At 42.3% G+C, this 18488-nt stretch overlaps 2 protein-coding genes across 4 annotated transcripts; both read left to right on the plus strand.

Moving 5' to 3' along the window:
* Positions 1-520: 520 nt before the first annotated feature.
* On the plus strand, positions 521-1722 carry LOC123135932 (uncharacterized). Its single transcript, XM_044555188.1, has 3 exons — positions 521-1203; positions 1305-1380; positions 1483-1722. The coding sequence occupies exons 1-3, from the start codon at positions 708-710 to the stop codon at positions 1538-1540; spliced, it is 630 nt and encodes a 209-aa protein (XP_044411123.1). The 5' UTR covers positions 521-707; the 3' UTR covers positions 1541-1722.
* A 321-nt stretch (positions 1723-2043) lies between these two features.
* Positions 2044-10404, plus strand: LOC123135933 (uncharacterized). Of its 3 annotated transcripts, XR_006466355.1 has the most exons (8): positions 2044-2360; positions 3168-3254; positions 3602-3671; positions 3769-3826; positions 4398-4577; positions 5397-5466; positions 5885-10081; positions 10223-10404. XR_006466355.1 is itself a non-coding variant. In XM_044555189.1 (7 exons), exons 1-6 carry the CDS (start codon positions 2488-2490, stop codon positions 5419-5421), a joined length of 534 nt encoding a protein of 177 aa, XP_044411124.1. In that variant the 5' UTR covers positions 2044-2487; the 3' UTR covers positions 5422-5466; positions 5885-8904. The 3 variants fall into 3 exon arrangements, 2 of the variants coding, with proteins under 2 accessions (XP_044411124.1, XP_044411125.1); XM_044555189.1 differs by lacking the exon at positions 10223-10404 and having other exon boundaries at positions 2044-2580; positions 3748-3826; positions 5885-8904; XM_044555190.1 differs by lacking the exon at positions 10223-10404 and having other exon boundaries at positions 2044-2397; positions 3748-3826; positions 5885-8904.
* Positions 10405-18488: the final 8084 nt, after the last annotated feature.

The raw sequence follows: 18488 nt of genomic DNA on the forward strand, positions 1-18488 counted from the left end.
TTTGATCGCCTGGAGTGCTCCGAAACAGGCTACTGTGTCACGTAGCAGTACTGAAGCTGAGTATAAGGCTGTGGCTAATGCTACTGCAGAGATTATTTGGGTGCAGTCTTTGCTTCAGGAGTTGGGTTTGTCTCAACCACAGCCTCCTATTCTTTGGTGTGATAACATCGGTGCTACATACCTTTCTGCAAATCCAGTATTTCATGCCCGAATGAAACACATTGAAGTTGACTATCACTTTGTACGGGAACGTGTATCACAGAAGCAACTCCAGATCAAGTTTATCTCATCTAAGGATCAACTTGCAGACATCTTCACTAAGCCTTTACCGCTGCCACAGTTTGAGGCTTGTATGCGCAATCTTACCCTTCTCAGTTCTTTAGAAAGTGGCTAAGATTGAGGGAGGGTGTTAGACTATGTATAGCTTCTGTACCTATGTACGTATATGATACATATTGTAACACAACCATTATATATAATGAGATAAGCCACCCCTAGAGGCTTGTGCTGGTTCCCCAAAACTTATTGTCTTACACGCCGTGGCAGTGGCCGATGACTGCGGCCCCGCCGTCCCGCCCTGCCCGCCGCGGCGGCCATGGACGAGCTCGAGCTCGACGGGGGAGAAACGGGCCGCCCCGCCCGTCCCGCTCGCCGTGGCCTTCGCCGATGACCGCGGCCCTGCGCAGCACAGCGCCGAGCTCGTGAGAATGAGAGGAGAGGAGCCTCCACCCAACCCAACCCATCCAACCAAGGAGCCCGTCCCATCCCACTCCCCACGACGTCTCCCCTCCCATCTCTCTCGCACCCACCTCGCCGCCGGCCATGGCCGCCCCCATCCTCTCCACCCCTCCCCCGTCATCAGAAGAGAAGACAAGACGAGATGGAGGGAGATCCACCGCGACTCAGCTGGTCAGGCGGCGCGCCCAGATCCGGCCTTGCTCTGGCCGTCGCCGATGAGCTGCGCCCAGTTTAGCCATGGCGCGACCGAGCAGGCGAGGAGGGAGACTAGACTCCCCCCCCTCTCTCTCTCTCTCTCTCTCTCTCTCTCGGGGGGCGCCGCCCTTCATCTGCTCCCGCGATGGCGCCGGATCCACATCCACAGCCACGGCCCCGGCACCCATGGAGTGACCGTGTGCTTCTTCTCCATGGACATGGAGCTCCCACAACACACCATGGAAGGCCTGGAGCTCCTTCTCACGGCAGGTCCCTCTTCTCCTCCCCACCTCCGCACTGCTCTGCTCTATTCTGTTCGATTGGATTTGGCCTCTCCCCTCTCTCACTCTCTCCCTAATTCATGCGCGCAGGTGCACCGCGTATAGGAGGGAAGACCAACGCTCCTCCAGGTCTGCTTCTTCCCGGGTCGCCGTTGCTCCACGGAAGGTATCACACCCCCTCTCTCATGCTCTGGTTGTCCAGTCCCATCCAATTTCCTTGCTGCAACTTACATTCAGAGAGGAGAAAACTGAAACTTTTCTTCTTCAGAGAGGAGAGGAGAGGTCATGTATGTAGCTATCTCATACGCATCTGCAAATTACTCTAGCCATCTATGTATGTGACAAACAATTAATGCTTCTCCTGCAAATTCCCACATCAATCCGTCTGTTCCGCCACTTCTATAATTAAAACAATGACGTCTCCAATGCGTATGCTATTTCTTTGCTTCAAACTATAGCATGTGTTTCTAGTTTCACCGATTTTGCATTACGTAAGTCACCCACTCACCGATTCTGCTCGATCTCTTCCTCATTGGCGCTCGGCAGGAGAAGCTCAGGCTGCCACCACACAAAGGGAGAGGAACCCAAGATGAATCTATCCCGCCATACTGTCCATGACCCGACGACAGAGACAGCTACTTTGAGCCTTGGTGAGTAGCCGCCAGCCCTGCATTTCGAGCCTAGGTAACCAAGTTTGTCTGATGCTATATTGGTGATGCGGGTGAGCTGATTTGGGCCTTTAATTTCATCTTGGTCTGTGTAGAATTGGAGCCTTTGAAGGATCTGAATGGAGCATATGTATGCATGCTACGGTTCATCATAGGTGAGTGCGAATCTTCAACATCCGTCTCACGTTGCTTCTGGGAAGATGCTTTTAATTGTTTTATCGATGATATCAATTTGGTAGCAGCCTTTTGGTGGCAAGATTATGTGGATTCAGTACTTGCATATCCTTGGTTCCTTGCTTGGTGTGAGATATAAGAACTTCTTGTTTTATGTTCTTTGGATGCACAAGCAGCAGAAGTCAAACTTCCTCCTTCTCAGCTCATTGCTGGTGGTTCAGGCACGGGCCGTTGATGCAGATCGATCAAGTGTCCTCCTCTTTAATTATTTGGATTGGTGGTGCATAGATCTGGTGGTGCACTGGTGAGCCATGACTATTGGTGCTCAGCCTGCGCAGAATGTAATTGATGTTTCCCGGACCTACAAATAATCAACACTGCATTTCCCCGTGCGTTTGGTAAAATGCAAATGAGAACTAGACAGGTGCCTCATGTGCCTTTTTGTTCGGTTGGACAGCCTGCTCCCAAGGTTTACGAGCCGACTAATTTCATCCGGATATATACTAGCTATTTGCTGGGAGGTGGTATGATCTTCATTGTACTAAAATCATTCTTATATGGACTACCAAATATTAGTGGCTTGGGCACTTTCGAGGACTGCTGCTTGGATTCTTCATGTGATTTGAATATTTATACATGCCCCTTTGTGTACAAGTTTGTTGATAAGTTGGTGATAGCTTGTTTCCAAGCGGTTTAGTTAGTCAAGTATCAGACTATAAATTATTCATACGTTTTCTTCCGTGAACACAAGAATGATACATTCAAAATCTGTTCAAGAAAAAAAAAGATATTTTCAATACTATTTCTATTTTTGAGAATGATGTCGGGATAATGAAGCTATGTTTGCAAAGCATTTTCTTCAGTAGGTTTCTTTACTTGCTTACTAAACCTTCCATTTTATACCATACTGTGGCCATAAAGCAACATATCGTCTTATGGGGGTTCACAAAAAGGTTCCCAGTTCTTAGAATTAGAATTATATCGATCAGATAAATTATTTTATTCATCGCCTGCAAGCCAACCATCTCTATTTAAAACTGAACCTTTTATTAGTTCACCATTTTTCTTCTCGCTATGATGCTGACTTAGACTGCTGCCACTTGGTGCTTAGCAGGAGAGGCACAACCCCTGCCACACCGAAGAGAAAGACGATGGCTTCCATGAAGAAATTCGTCAAAGTGACTCCAATGACCCACAGGTGTGTCAATCTCTCAATCTTGATTTCCTTGTGGGCTGAAAGCTGAGATGTCATGTCTTTGTGAGATGCCAATGACATTATAATTTGATGCCTATAGCAGCTTTTTTATTTTCATTGAAATGATTTTACACCCTCTGTTAGTAGCAATTTTCCTTGATTTTTTAATGCCACCAAATTAAATGCCATCGTTTCCAGTGTGTGCGTGCTCTAAACAAATATATGAGACACAAATGCACATATGAGTGTTCATGTCCAATTGTTATGACATGTGCAATTATATTTTGATCCAAATTCCTGAACAAGCATAGGTATAAATACTAATGTCAATGCAGTTTCGCTCTTCCTAGGACTCCAGCAGCAACGACATTATCAAAGGGTCAAGGAGCAGCAATTTGATATGCATCCGTGACAATGAAGGTAAAACTTGAATATGGCCTCATGGTCATGCCTGCAACATTATAAGATTACTTACTCATAAGCGTATTTGCTTCAGAGGCTTATTGTATTTATACAGTTTTCTCCACGGCGCGGAATCGATGCTGGCGACCCCGCCGTTTCCACACCACCCCGAGGTATTTCGATCCTTACCTTGTGCCCCAAGCCCACCGCCTATTCTCACGTGCAGTAGCCAAAATTCATGTGCTTCCCTACTTCAAATGAAAGGCTCCATACTACATAAATAAACTAAGTCATGTTCTTTAGAAGTATATGCACTCCTGGACTGAATGTTGAAACTGTGTTGTATGTCTTCCTTTAACTGCTCTCTGATCTCAAATTTCTTTTCATTGTAGTAACCATTTGGGACTTGGATATGAAGTATTTTGTCAGGGCATTTGAATTTATTCGGACGTGTTATGTTATCGTATGGTGAACTTAGATCAACTTATGCAGACACACAAAAACACATGCACTTAGACGCATATAACTTAGTCATCACAACATGAGTTAGGAACAAGTGCAGTGCTGTAATGTTGATATGCATACAGCGGTCTGCTTGTGTATCTAATTTTTTTTGCTGGATTGTGGTATTATGCGGTTTGCCTTTCCTGTTTTTGGACAATCCTATTCTATCAATTCATCAGGAAGATATATGCTTTTATTACCAAGCCCACCGAGCTTTAACTTAGCCCAGCCCATCTACAGGAGAAGCACAACAGGAAGGGATATAGCGCGACAAATCCTATTTTACTGTCCCCGTTTCCCGGTTTCCACATCGCGGCGACTCGATCCGCTGCTCTCGGGCACGGCGCTCTTGAATGAGTCAGATTTATCGAGGGACAAGACTGGCAAGCGCTCCTCCGTGTCGATCTTCGACCGAGGTAGGTAAGATAACCCTTCCCATCCGTTTCTTTTCTCTTGCTCTCTTCCAAGTTCTGTTACGCTTCTACAGCTAGGTTGTGAGAGCTAGGAAAAGTACAGAGACGTTAAGAACACTAGACGCTCCCATTCAGTCGACGATGGAGGTTTTCTTCGTCCTTGCGATATCCAACTCCTGTCGCTAAGCAGACCCGCGACACATCAACTCCTCGCCCCAAACCCCCTCCTCTTGACCATTTGTGTCTTTATGTTCTTATATTATGTTAATAAAACCATGTACTAATACTTTCGTTCTGGTATTGCCATTGGCAAAAGAAGTTTAATACACCTGAGCGTTGTTTTGTTCTTGATCAGATGTATGGACGTGCCTATAGCTAAACATAAAAATAGGATAGACACTAAATTCCTTAAAGCTGCAGAAATTGGGAACTACACAGAAGCACACTGGACTAACAGTATATTTACTCGAAAGTACATTTCTACACCCAGGAGCAAATGCTCCTGGTATGAATAGTAAAATAAAAAAAAATAAAAATATTCAAAAAAATGCTCCCATTCAGAATTTTTTAAATTATTTTTGAATTTATTTAATGTTACTGTTCACACCAGGAGCATTTGCTCCTGGGTGTAGAAACTCCACGTCCTTTATTTACTATCATGTTTTCGTGAATAGAGTAGTGACAATAAGATTTGTACTTGATGTACAGAGTTTCAATTCTCACAGTATATGAGTTGTATTTGATCTTTTATATGATCTCAACTTTACTATTCCCGGTCAACGTATGTTTTGCCAGATTACTATTAACACAACTTTGTTTCTCCCAGAGCGCTGGTAGCAACCACATCATGAAAGGGTTGACGAACGACGATCCGATATGCGTCGCTCACAGCGAAGGTTAAATTTCAGTGCACTATCTTGCAGCACGATCATTTTGTACTTGCCACCATTTCTGTGCTATTTATGTAACATCCTAATTCTCGCTCCCTCTGTCGCTCTATGATGGATGTTTTACTGGAACGCGATATTGGAATGTTTTGTCTGATTGCTTCTTCATGTAATTGTTCTTCTATTGATATTTTAAAGTTTTCCTCTCATTAATGAGTGTAGACGGATCGATAAAGCAAATTCTTCGAATGAACAAGCTAATCTCATTTTCCGTTGCAACTAGGAATTTCTATGGATAATTATGCTAATAAATGAGAACATGGGTGCATATATGTAGTTTTCAAGCCCTTTTGATTGAGTGAATGTTGTATATTCATACTGACAGTTCTGATTTAGAAACTTCATCTCATTGCAATATATCTCACAGGTGCATATACAGAGATGATGATATGCCATATATCTCACAAGTTGTTTGCATTAGGACTGTGCGAAGTGGCGCCTATGAAATTTATCGACCAGGAAGTTGAATGAAGCCACCTATTAGTATGCTTGGTAGCTATGGCTCGGTACCTCTCCTTTATATCTTCATGTTCTCATTACTTCCTCTCCTATTATCGTGCTTTTGGTATCGAACTTCATGTCGAGTGGCTGCACTTTTGGTTTTGATCTTAATGACGAATGGCTATGTTTTGTGATCTTACAAACGCACTAAAATCGATTATGACTTATAGTCTCGTGTTGATATTGAGCAATGCTATGTCTCACCCCTATCTCAATTGAATGTTTTTTCTTTATTTTATTCTTATCATGTATGAATGCATATGCTAAATCTGGATTCCTACTAACTTAAAACGTTGGGACCGGCACCCTCGCGCCAAGGCGCGATACCGATCTAGTGAGGAAGAAAGTCCTAGAGAAAGGATCCAAGATGCGGACCGCATGATAGCACGATGGGAGGCAGCCAGGTCAGCAAGAGCTTTTCAAAACTGCAAAGGGTCATCAAGAGAATTTTAAAGTCCTCTTTGGAAATTTAGTGCTTGAGAAATCATAGTAAAACAGGAAAGAAATAACGAGAAAACGTAGATTTTGGATATCTCAACTTACATGCAAATGATAAGCTTACTTGTTCAACATCATCTTATGCATATCTCACCAGACAGTCATCTTACTTGTTGTGCAAAAAATTGAGCTCCATCATATTCACCACAAATGTCAATTTTTGAAACAATGAGAAGTCAAACAACTAACGACATTCCCATAGAAAGCCAACAATATATGAGAATGCATCAAAGAGATATTCAGCTAATCTCTAAAGTGGGGTTTAATTGATAAATGGAACCAGGCTGGTTTCTGCTTGTTGCTCTAAAAAACATTTAGTTAAACTCACATGTGTAATTTAAGAGACAACAATTCATGGTTCATACAATATAAGAAATAGATAGACAAAATCAAAACTATTGTCAAATTCAAAGCACATCCCTCAAAAGAGTATATACTCATTAATATCATAAAAATAAAGAGCATCACACAGACTATTAGCTAATCAAAAGAGAGGTGTTAGCTAGAAGTGTTCTTAAACCTGTTACATGCCATATAAAAAGTATCCTCATATTAATAAATCCTAGCAACAGAAGAGATCATGTCAATTCGTATTTAGTTTACATTTGTCCTGTAAATATGGAATGAACTCGGTCTATTATAAATCCTGGCGCAGATGGATTTAATGACCAAAAGAGGAATCTCCTCCAAGTGATAACGAAGAATCGTCTCATAAAATTTAAAGCAAGTCATTGTTACAGATTTACGGTTATCAGAAGATCAATAGATATAAAAAAGTTTGAATGACATAAATATGGTAGATTTAATCTTACAAATGTGCGTACTGAGCTATCTATTTAACATTTTGGCTGGTTCAGTCTAGTTTTAGTAGTCTTCAGCTTCCAACCATTATGTATCACAACTTAATGAGAAAATACTGCGCCGTAGCAATGCACGAGCTGTCTAGCACTACCAAATACAGTTCTTGCACATGTGAATAGGTAGGCAAAAATGACATTTGGTTCAATTATCTATCTATCTATTATATAATTAAGACAGAAGTCAAATAAGGCACCACGTTCTTCCACATGATCTAAAATAACATACATCGTTGATTAGTAATATTTACGGCTGAGATTTAAAGATATTACATTACATGATAAAAGTTATAAAGTTGTGTATATTGGACTGACACGTACAAGGTTCATGAAAAAAGTTTTTTAAAGGTGCATGGAAAAAGTTGGAAAGAATAGAAAAAGATACATCATTAAGCTGTACGAAAACAAGGAAACTTATATAGTTTTTTTTAGCATCAGTACAGACACAAACGCTCATATACACCCCTATGAATGCACACACGCACACCCTAACCCTATGAGCACCTCCGAGACACTGAGCTGGCATATCATCTTAAGATTTACGAAGTCACCGTAGGCGCCTCTCCTGAAATAAATTCAGGAATAATGCGAGCACCAGGATTTGAACCCTGGTGGGTTGGGGATATCACTGCCCACCTAACCAACTCAACCACAAGTTGATTCGCGAAACTTATATAGTTGTAATAAATCACATATCTACCCCAGTCAAAAAAAAAACACACGTACCTACGTACGTATACGTGCGGAGTCAACCAATGCTCTATCTTTCCTGCGAAAAGAAACCAAAGCCGTATCCTACCAGGACACTTTCATTGGAGGGATATCATTGGACGAGCAGTTCTATTTTTTTTACAGCCTCGCAATAAAAGATTTCCTCTTGGCAGACATTGTCTCTCTTTCTTCGCACGCGTTCCTCTGCACCGTCTTCGGCGTCCTCTCCAGTATCTCCATGGCAGCTGCTCCAAGCATGACTCACCACGATCCATGTATCATCAGGTTTCCAATCTTTCTCCACATAGCTGATTCGGTTCTCAGCTCTGTTTAGAATTTCGACGATGTTGCAATCTATCCGAAGCACTCAACGCTCAAATTATGAGTTCATTACTTTTTTTTTGACGAGCAGTTCATTACTTTTCTAGCCTTCAAATCTTTTCAACTTCCATGTAGGTGTGCTGATTCATACTCACTTTAAGGATATAATCATGCGCAGAATACAGAAGCTTCGATGAGGCCAGCCAATGAAGGCGCTATAATTGACTGGTGGTGCGGTGCTTCACCATCCTGGACCCGAGTTCATAGCCTACTGCTGATATCCAAACTCTACAGGCAAATAATCCAAAATATAACTTACATGATCTGTTCCTAAATCCATCCAATTTCATATAGAGCCCAACTAGATCGGCTTGATTTCTAATGGCAGGTCAAGAAAAGATAGGTTTTTTCACCAAACAAAAGGGATATATGTATTATTCTCTACGCTATTTTTGGCTCTACTATGTACTATATGAAGTGCTGAAAGTCCTTAATTCAATTTCTTTGGAATTATATGTGCGCAAGATCAAATCAGTCAGGTTTCTTTTCATATAAACATAGGAGACGTAGAAATTTTTAGTCTCATATATTCTGTAAGCTGTAAACATCACCATGCATACATTGTTTACATTGTCGTGCATTCACTCTTTCTTAGGGTATGTATTCCTTCTACTCCACTTTGTAATTATCTTTAAAACGTTTTCTTTGTCAATGTTCCCTTTTAATTTCAAGCTGAGATGGCCTGACTCCCTGTGTCCTCTTATCTGTTGGAAGAGAGTAAGGTACCGCATGACATTTGTGAGTTTTCTTACTGTCAAAAATATATGTTTAGCGCTAAATTAGTGTATTCTGAATCTACTTAATATCATTCTGTAAACATACATAGATGTTATACTACATATGTAGCTGAGACAAAATATCGATGCCTAGATCATCTCCAAGGCTTCTTATTTTCAAGAGGCAATAAAGTTCTTCGTCCAGGTAATCTCTACCATGGGAAATAGTTCTACCATTTATAAGAAAATATACATGATGCCAACACACGTACTAAATAATGGAATGCTTATCCGATGATTCAGTGTTCTTAATCCTTAGATTTATGTTCCTTACCAAGCCAGACTAGCCACACGTAACGACTTCGCTTTGACTACCTTTCTGCTCAATTTAGAAGTTTTCATTCTGTAATGGCAATTGAAATTGGGAGTGTATTTATCATGACAATGTACTTTCTTACATCGTTTCAGTTTTACCAATTTTACATGGAAGCACACAGATTTACTTGAGAACATGTAAACCATTACGAATCTACAAAACTCACTCCTATTTATTATGCACATTAGGTAAAAGAGCACTAAATAGATGATATGTGAAAACACCTTACTATATTGTTACGTATAGGGCACTGATATATAATTGAAATCCTCCAAAGTATATGAGAAGAGTTGGGCGAAAATGAATTACTTAATGAAGTATTTCATGTTCAGAAATTTTGGAGCGCACACGCGAAGCCTGTTGTGTTCCAGCACAACACCGTATGAGCCGTCCGATTTTGCTGCACGACCGTTGGCATGCATGTTGCGATGGCAGCTTTGACATCATGGTGGCATTTTGCAAATGTCTCGCAACGTCGCGCAATAGCCCAGAGAATGAAACAGTACCTGAAGCTTCAGGAAAAGGTAATAGAAAACTTCTATGCCTATGGGCATGTGTTCACTTCAAGCCTGTGAAATTGCATGCACATGTGTATAATACAGTTATCTCTAGTGGTCAGTATGGTCCAAACTATTGGTTGAAGTGAAAATCGTCTCTTCTTGCAGATTCTACACTTCTGTACTTTTGGAGGTCTTGAATTAGTCTATCTCCACATATGTTTCTATATTTTTTCTGTCGTGGAAAAGATATCAAGCAATTATAAATACAGACCGACGTTTGTGCTTATGTATGAGATACAAATAAATCATGTTTGATTTTGAGAAGAGTATTGAAATTCAATTGAAGAGAACTGTTGGAATCATATATGATCAATACATTGGTGTGCAAGGTCCATAAAAAATTGCCTAAAGGAATATAATTTTTTTATTACAAATGATATATGTTCCATGCAATGGCATGGTTGCTTATGTAATCAATTAATCAGCAAGCCTGAAAAAAAAATCGTACGCCTCCTGGTCTAAAAACGAGCTAGACCACCGTGCAGGCTTCGACACGAGCTAACTTGGTCAGTTGATCACTAACAATGTTTTGGCTACAATTAATAGATAAGTAAGCAAAAATCTCCCTATCAAATAAGATCTCAAGAATGAAAGAACCCCACACTCATTGGTGTATACCATCTTGCTTCACCAAATTAACTAGCTCCAAATAGTCGGACTAGACAATGATCCCTTCCATGCAAGCAAGTGCAGACAATCACTGTAGTATATGTCTTCCTAAAGAAAATATGAGAGTACTATCCATATGATCACATAATATCATACCAGTACCTGCCTGACAAGAGCTAGCATCAAAAGAGCCATATTAGTCGTGAAATCAAAATGTTGAACAAACTGAAGACTTTGTTTTCTACTAGATGTCAATGACTATAGAAGTTGCGGGAGATGTTTGTCATCAACACATCATGGATCATGCCTTTGATGTATTAACATGTATGAATTAGTTAGATGTATGAATTTTACGAATCTACAAAACTCGCTCCTATTTATTATGCACATTAGGTAAAAGAGCACTTAATAGATGATATGTGAAAACACCTTACTAAATTGTTGCATATAGGGCAATGATATAAAATAGAAATCCTCCAAAATATATGAGAAGACATGGGCGAAAATGAATCACTTAATGAAGTATTTAATGCGTTCGAAAATTTTGGAGCACACACGCGCAGCCTGTTGTGTTCCAGCACAACACCGTATGAGCTGTCCGATTTGGCTGCACGGCTGTACACATGCATGTTGCGATGAGAGCTGTGACATCATGCAAATGTCTCGCAACACTGCGCAATAGCCCAGAGAATGAAACAGATGTTTGTACCCCGAAGCTTCAGAAAAAAAAGGTAACGGAAAACTTCTATGCCTAAGGGCATATGTTCACTTGAAGCCTGTAAAATCACATATGTTTATACTATTTATGCCGTTTGATCGTACAAATAACGGCTGAGATTTAATATATTTTACGTAACGCGTTAACATGCCAGCCGCATACATATGAAAAGGTATGCATACCTTGGCCAATAGACAGATAAAAAAACATATGGAACCATTGGGTCCATCACGTGCTGTAAAAGTAGAAGTCCAGCGGGAGTACTAATCTAATCGGTTACCTTTGTATCTTTCCTTTGTTGATTTTGAATCTTGTGCTACCTTATGTGTTCGGTGATCTAGCCCTTGTGTGATCGATACTTGTCGGTTGAGTGATTCTCTCGTTCCTCCCCGTGTTTTCCCCTTTGTGTTTTCCGCGCGTTCTTCGTGTTCCCCCGTAGGATCCACTCCAAACGTGAAAGATCGTCACCATAGAGTTCCGCCCATTAGCCCGGACATCGGGCTCTTGGAGTGCATTTTCGCACAAGTTTCTGGACATGAGGTCCCAGAAATCCGGCCCGACCCCCGGATGTCCGGCCCCTGCCTCCCGTTTCACCGTTTCGGCCATAACTAATTCATCCGGAGTCCGTTTTTGACGTTCTTTAGCTCGTTTTGAAGCTATTGACATCCCCCATCCCCAAAAAATACCACCAACATCATTTGACTCCATCAAAGTTTGTGAATTTTGGCATCTTTGCCTAGGGCTTCCACCACACATCCGCATAGCCACCACTGACTTCCGCAACCTAACCCATTTTGCTTGCCATAGCATTAGTGGTTGCTTGAGTAGTGATTCGAGTCTCCTAAGGTGTTTTGGCTACTTAGGGACGGTTTCTTCTTCATCAACCACCACCACCACTTCCACATAACCTTGCCCACCATACACTTCCGACAATCCAACTTAACCCAATTGTTGTTTGAGCTTTTTCGAGTTGTGGCTTGTGTCTCCTAAGGTGTTTAGGCTACTTAGGGACGGCAACATCAACTTCGACACGTGTATAGCCCATCATTCCACTTCCGCATTGCCAAGTGCAAACCACCACTGCTTTCCGCTACCACCATTTTGACATTTGACGTTTGAGATTTTGAGTTCGCGGTTTTTCCGTTTCCTAAGGTGTTTCGGCTACTTAGGGACGAGTCTCCATCATCTTGGTATCTACATCAAGAACACCGCCACTCATCATCGCCAAGGACGGTAACCTCCATATCATATTGGTATCGTGCACTAGTAGAAAAAGGGTCAAATGTGAGACACATTAGTCCTGGTTTGTAACAGAACCGGCACTAATGTGTCCATTAGTGCTGGTTCCAATGGCTAGCCGGGAGGAGCTCTTTAGTACCGGTTTGTGGCAAACCTTTAGCACCGGTTCGTGCCACGAACCGGTACTAATGAGAGTGGTGGCAGGATGTTGTCAGAGTGGGGCCCTTCCAGCACCTTTAGTACCGGTTCGTGGCATGAACCGGTACTAAAGGTCGTCCTATATAAATCTTTCGTCCACCGGCACTCTGTTCTTCCCCCTTTCCCCTCTCCCTCTCTTTTGTTCTTCCCTTCTTCCTCTCGAGTTCATCACAAAATTTGCCCCAAATTTGTCAAGATTTGCAGGCCCTCATCCATTCAAATGATCACCAAGGTTAGCAACTTTGTCCTTTCATCTCTCATTGCTAGATTAGCTCTTGCATTGGTTTATATAGTGATTAATTGTGGGTTTTAGTAATTTGGGAGGAATTATATGTGGTAGTATTTGATTTATATGCAATTTGAGGTCAAAATAACACTTAGTTTGCATATGTAGGTGTGGTTTACTTAGTGCCTTCTAAATCTCCGTAGTAACCACCGTCGATCGCCCGCACCGTCCCGTCGCCGGCACCACCTTGTGGTGAGCCTCTTGTTCATGAAATTTTATATAAAAAAATGATGTTTGTGTGATTTGGATATATAGTTACTCATATAATAAATATCTTACCCGTACGTTGTTTGTTATACATAGTGCCATGGTTTTGATATCCATCCCCATCGGCCCTCGTCCTTGTTATGATTCGGATGTGGTATATTCTCTTTTAAAACTATTTGTTGCATTTCGTGTTTATGACAAATAATTATGCCCATCAAGTTGACATAGATATTTTTATCTAGGAGGTATGTGAACCGGAAATTCCAACCGACCCTATTGTCGAGAGGTTAAATTTAGTTTAAAGAGAAAACGAGTACTTGAAAGAAAAATTGAAAAGAATTGAGGGGGAGAAGATGGAATTAGAGTTGCATGTTGCCGATGTCGTCGATGATCACAAGATCAAGATGGAGAAAATGCGCTTGAAGATTAGAAAGATTAGAAAATATGCCATCGATAGTGAGACTTGGTATCATTATGCTGTTGGATCAATTGTTACCTTAGTTGCGATCTTGATCGCATTTGTTATTGCATTTAAATGCTTTAGCTAGAGAGTTATTTGTTTGTTGCATTTAAGTGTTGTATGAACTTTATGTATGAACTTGTATTAATTTGGTCTATTCGGTGTTGTGTAATGAAGATGAGCCGGCAATGGATGTACGATGAACGATGCTCTCCCCAGTTCGTTGAGGCGTGCATACTTTTCTGCTTGCGGCTGAGGCAAACAAGCGGGCGGATGGTTTTATGCCTTGTCCATGTGCTGGCTGTAAGAATGATCGCAATTACTCTACGTCAAGAACCATTCACGTCCACCTGTTTGTGTCCGGTTTCATGCCCCACTATAATGTTTGGACCAAGCACGGAGAAAGAGGGGTTATGATGGAAGACAATGAAGAAGAAGAGGACGACGACAGCTATCCTGGCCATGGGTTCCCTGAATACGATGATACAACAATGGGGGAAGAAGCTGAGCCGGTAATGCGGGAAGAAGCTGAGCCGGCAATGCGGGAAGAAGCTGAAGAAGAGGCATCAGATGAGCCCGTTGATGATCTAGGTCGGGCCATTGCCGATGCAAAGAGAAACTGTGCAAGTGATTTGGAGAAGAAGAAGTTGCAGCGCATGTTAGAGGATCAGAAAAAATTGTTGTACCCGAATTGCGTAGGTGACAAGAAAAAGCTGGGTACCACATTGGAATTGCTGCAATGGAAGGCAGAGAATGGTGTATCTGACAAGGGATTTGGAAAGTTGCTGGTAATGATAAAGGATATGCTTTCAAAGGACAACGAATTGCCCGAGAGTATGTACGAAGCAAAGAAGGCTGTCTGCCCTCTAGGGTTAGAGGTGCAGAAGATACATGCATGCCCTAATGATTGCATCCTCTACCGCGGTGAGTACGGGGATTTGAATGCTTGCCCGGTATGTGGTGCATTGCGCTATAAGATCAGCCGCGATGAGCATGGTGATGTCGAGGGCGAGCGCCCCAGGAAGAAGATTCCTGCCAAGGTGATGTGGTATTCTCCTATAATACCACGGTTGAAACGTTTGTTCCAAAACAAAGAGCATGCCAAGGCGATGCGATGGCACAGAGAAGACCGTAAGAAAGACGGAAAGTTGAGAGTACCCGCTGACGGGTCGCAGTGGAGAAAAATCGAAAGAAAGTACGGGAAGGAGTTTGGAGATGACGCAAGGAGCGTATGGTTTGGTCTAAGCGCAGATGGCATTAATCCTTTTGGGGAGCAGAGCAACAACCATAGCACCTGGCCTGTGACTCTATGTTTGTATAACCTTCCTCCTTGGTTGTGCATGAAGCGGAAGTTCATTATGATGCCAGTGCTCATCCAAGGCCCTAAACAACCCGGCAACGACATTGATGTGTACCTAAGGCCATTAGATGAAGAACTCTTACAACTGTGGAATGGAACAGGTGTACGTGCATGGGATGAGCACAAACAGGAAGAATTTGACCTAAAGGCATTGCTGTTCGTGACCATCAATGATTGGCCTGCTCTCAGTAACCTTTCAGGACAGACAAACAAGGGATACCACGGATACACGCACTGTTTGGATGACACCGACAATATATATTTGAATAGTTGTAAGAAGAATGTGTACCTGGGACATCGTCGATTTCTTCCGAGCAGGCATCCCGTAAGAAAGAAAGGCAAGCATTTCAAAGGTGAGGCGGATCACCGGACGAAGCCTCGCCACCGTACTGGTGCTGATGTACATGATATGGTCAAGGATCTGAAGGTGATATTTGGAAAGGGTCATGGCGGACAACCTGTTCCAAAGGACGCTGACGGACGTGCACCCATGTGGAAGAAGAAATCTATATTTTGGGACCTGCCATATTGGAAAGAGCTAGAGGTCCGCTCCGCAATCGACGTGATGCACGTGACGAAGAATCTTTGCGTGACCCTGCTTGGCTTCTTGGGCGTGTATGGGAAGACAAAAGATACACCTGAGGCACGGGAGGACCAGCAACGTATGCACGGAGAAGACGGCATACATCAGGGTCATGCAAGCTACGCTCTTACCAAAGAAGAGAAGGAAATCTTCTTTGAATGCCTGCTCAGTATTAAGGTACCGTTTGGCTTCTCGTCGAATATAAAGGGAATAATAAACATGGCAGAGAAAAAGTTCCAGAACCTAAAGTCTCATGACTGTCATGTGATTATGATGCAACTGCTTCCGGTTGCATTGAGGGGGCTTCTACCGGAAAACGTTCGATTAGCCATTGTGAAGCTATGTGCATTTCTCAATGCAATCTCTCAGAAGGTAATCGATCCAGAAATCATACCAAGATTACAGAATGATTTGGTGCAATGTCTTGTCAGTTTCGAGTTGGTGTTCCCACCATCCTTCTTCAACATCATGACGCACGTCCTAGTTCACCTATGCGAAGAGATTAATATTTTGGGTCCTGTATTTCTACACAATATGTTCCCCTTTGAGAGGTTCATGGAAGTCTTAAAGAAATATGTTCATAACCGTGCTAGGCCAGAAGGAAGCATCTCCAAGGGCCATCAAAATGAGGAGGTCATTGAGTTTTGTATTGACTTTATTCCTGATGTTAAGCCGATTGGTGTTCCTGAATCGCGGCATAAGGGCAGACTGGATGGAAAAGGCACGCTAGGAGGGGAACAAATAATATGTATGGATGGACATTCTCTCACTGAAGCACACTACACAGTTCTATAGAATTCCGCCTTGGTGGCTCCGTATATGGATGAACACAAGAATTTGCTACGCTCCAAACACCCGGAGCGGTCTGATGCTGGATTACACGTGAACAAACCAGGAGTTTCGCCAGCTGGTTGCAGACACGTACCATGCATGACACCTCTATTGAAGATGACCTGTACTTGCTGTCCCAGTTACCATCTTCGAATATAATGACTTTCAAAGGGTACGAGATAAATGGTAATACATTTTACACGATCGCCCAAGATAAGAAGAGCACCAACCAAAACAGTGGTGTCCGCTTTGATGCAGAAACCAAGATGGGAAAGGAAACATATTATGGTTATATACAGGACATATGGGAACTTGACTATCGACGTGGTTTAAAGGTCCCTTTGTTTCGATGCAAATGGGTCAATATGACACGAGGCGGGGTAACGGAAGACACGCAGTACGGAATGACAACAGTGGATCTCAACAATCTTGCGTATGCAGACGAACCATTCGTCCTAGCCAATGATGTGGCACAGGTTTTCTATGTGAAGGACATGTCTACCAAGCCAAGAAAAAGAAAAGATAAGGAAGCGAATGCATCGTACGATGAGCCAAAGCGGCACATAGTTCTTTCTGAGAAGAGAAACATCGTGGGAATGGATGACAAGACAGACAAGTCAGAAGATTATGAAAAGTTTGATGAAATTGCTCCATTCACAGTGAATATTGACCCGAGCATCCCGTTAAATGATGAAGATTTTCCATGGTTACGGCGCAAAGGGACACACGCGAAGAAAAAGTTTCACACCCAAAGATGTGGGATGTGATCGGCTTCACTAGCTATCATCACTTTCTTCTGTGCTTCGCACCGAGAGGGGAATCTCTGTAATAGTTAGGGTAGTTATGTGTTTTGGCATTTGAAACGCGAAGAAATTTTATGTGCAAACAAATTCACACTAATTTCAAATAATTCAAAATTTAAACTATTCAAATTTGAAAACTACGGGCACTAACAGAAAAAATAGCAGAAAAGAAAGAAAAACTATAGCTGAAAAGAAAAAAACTATATAAAAAAACTACTCAAAAATAAATAGAAGAAAATAAATATAGCAAAAAAGAAAAAACTACTCAGAAATAAATAGAAGAAAAAATAAAGCAGAAAAGAAAAAAAATATATTTGCTATTTTTCAATCATTTACAAAATGACCGTGAAATTGAAAATCACTACAAAATGAACTCTGAAAATGTTGAATTTTGGCAAACTAGATGAAAAACTACTCACAAATAAATAGAAGAAAATAAATATAACAGAAAAGAAAAAACTATACAAAAAACTACGCAAAAATAAATAGAAGAAAATAAAGCAGAAAAGAAAAAAACTATACAAAAATTGGGGCGCTGCCCTGTGGGCCTGATAGGCCACAGGTGTGTAATTACAGGCCTTAAAGACCCAGCAGACTCACAGGGCAGCGCGCAGAGTTTAGGCCCACAAGCCTGCTAGCTATATAGAGGAGTTCGAAGTGGTAGCCGTGGCTGGGTTTATAAACCAGTGCAGCTGCCCTTCGCCCGGCGAGGTGGGACTAAACTTTGGGGTGGCAGCGCGACCCCTTTAGTACCGGGTCGTGGCACAAACCGGTACTAAAGGGGGTCCTTTAGGACCGGTTTGTGCCACCACCCGGTACTAAAGGGGGTCGCTTCCCGCCGCTTGGCCTGGCCAAAACAGGCCTTTAGTACCGGTTGGTGGCTCCAACAGGTACTAAAGGTGCCTTCTATATATATTCGATTTATGAAATTTTCATTCATCCTCTGTTTCCGTCGTCTCCGTCGCCGTCGCCGCCCTCGTCTCCGTCGCCGCCCCCGTCCCCGTCGCCGCCGTCGTCTCCGTCACCGCCCCGGGCCCGCCCCCATCCCCGTCGCCGCCCCCGTCCCCGTCGCCACCC

Source organism: Triticum aestivum, chromosome 6B (assembly GCF_018294505.1).
Source record: "Triticum aestivum cultivar Chinese Spring chromosome 6B, IWGSC CS RefSeq v2.1, whole genome shotgun sequence".
NCBI classification, from domain to species: Eukaryota; Viridiplantae; Streptophyta; class Magnoliopsida; order Poales; family Poaceae; genus Triticum; species Triticum aestivum.

Coding starts and splice junctions, on each gene's coding strand:
- LOC123135933 (XM_044555189.1), top strand. CDS start 2,488: ATGTGCCTTTTTGTTCGGTTGGACAGCCTGCTCCCAAGGTTTACGAGC. Junction 3,255..3,601: donor GTGACTCCAATGACCCACAG/GTGTGTCAATCT, acceptor CGCTCTTCCTAG/GACTCCAGCAGCAACGACAT. Junction 3,672..3,747: donor ATGCATCCGTGACAATGAAG/GTAAAACTTGAA, acceptor TATTTGCTTCAG/AGGCTTATTGTATTTATACA.
- LOC123135932 (XM_044555188.1), top strand. CDS start 708: ATGAGAGGAGAGGAGCCTCCACCCAACCCAACCCATCCAACCAAGGAG. Junction 1,204..1,304: donor GGAGCTCCTTCTCACGGCAG/GTCCCTCTTCTC, acceptor TCATGCGCGCAG/GTGCACCGCGTATAGGAGGG. Junction 1,381..1,482: donor TCGCCGTTGCTCCACGGAAG/GTATCACACCCC, acceptor TTTCTTCTTCAG/AGAGGAGAGGAGAGGTCATG.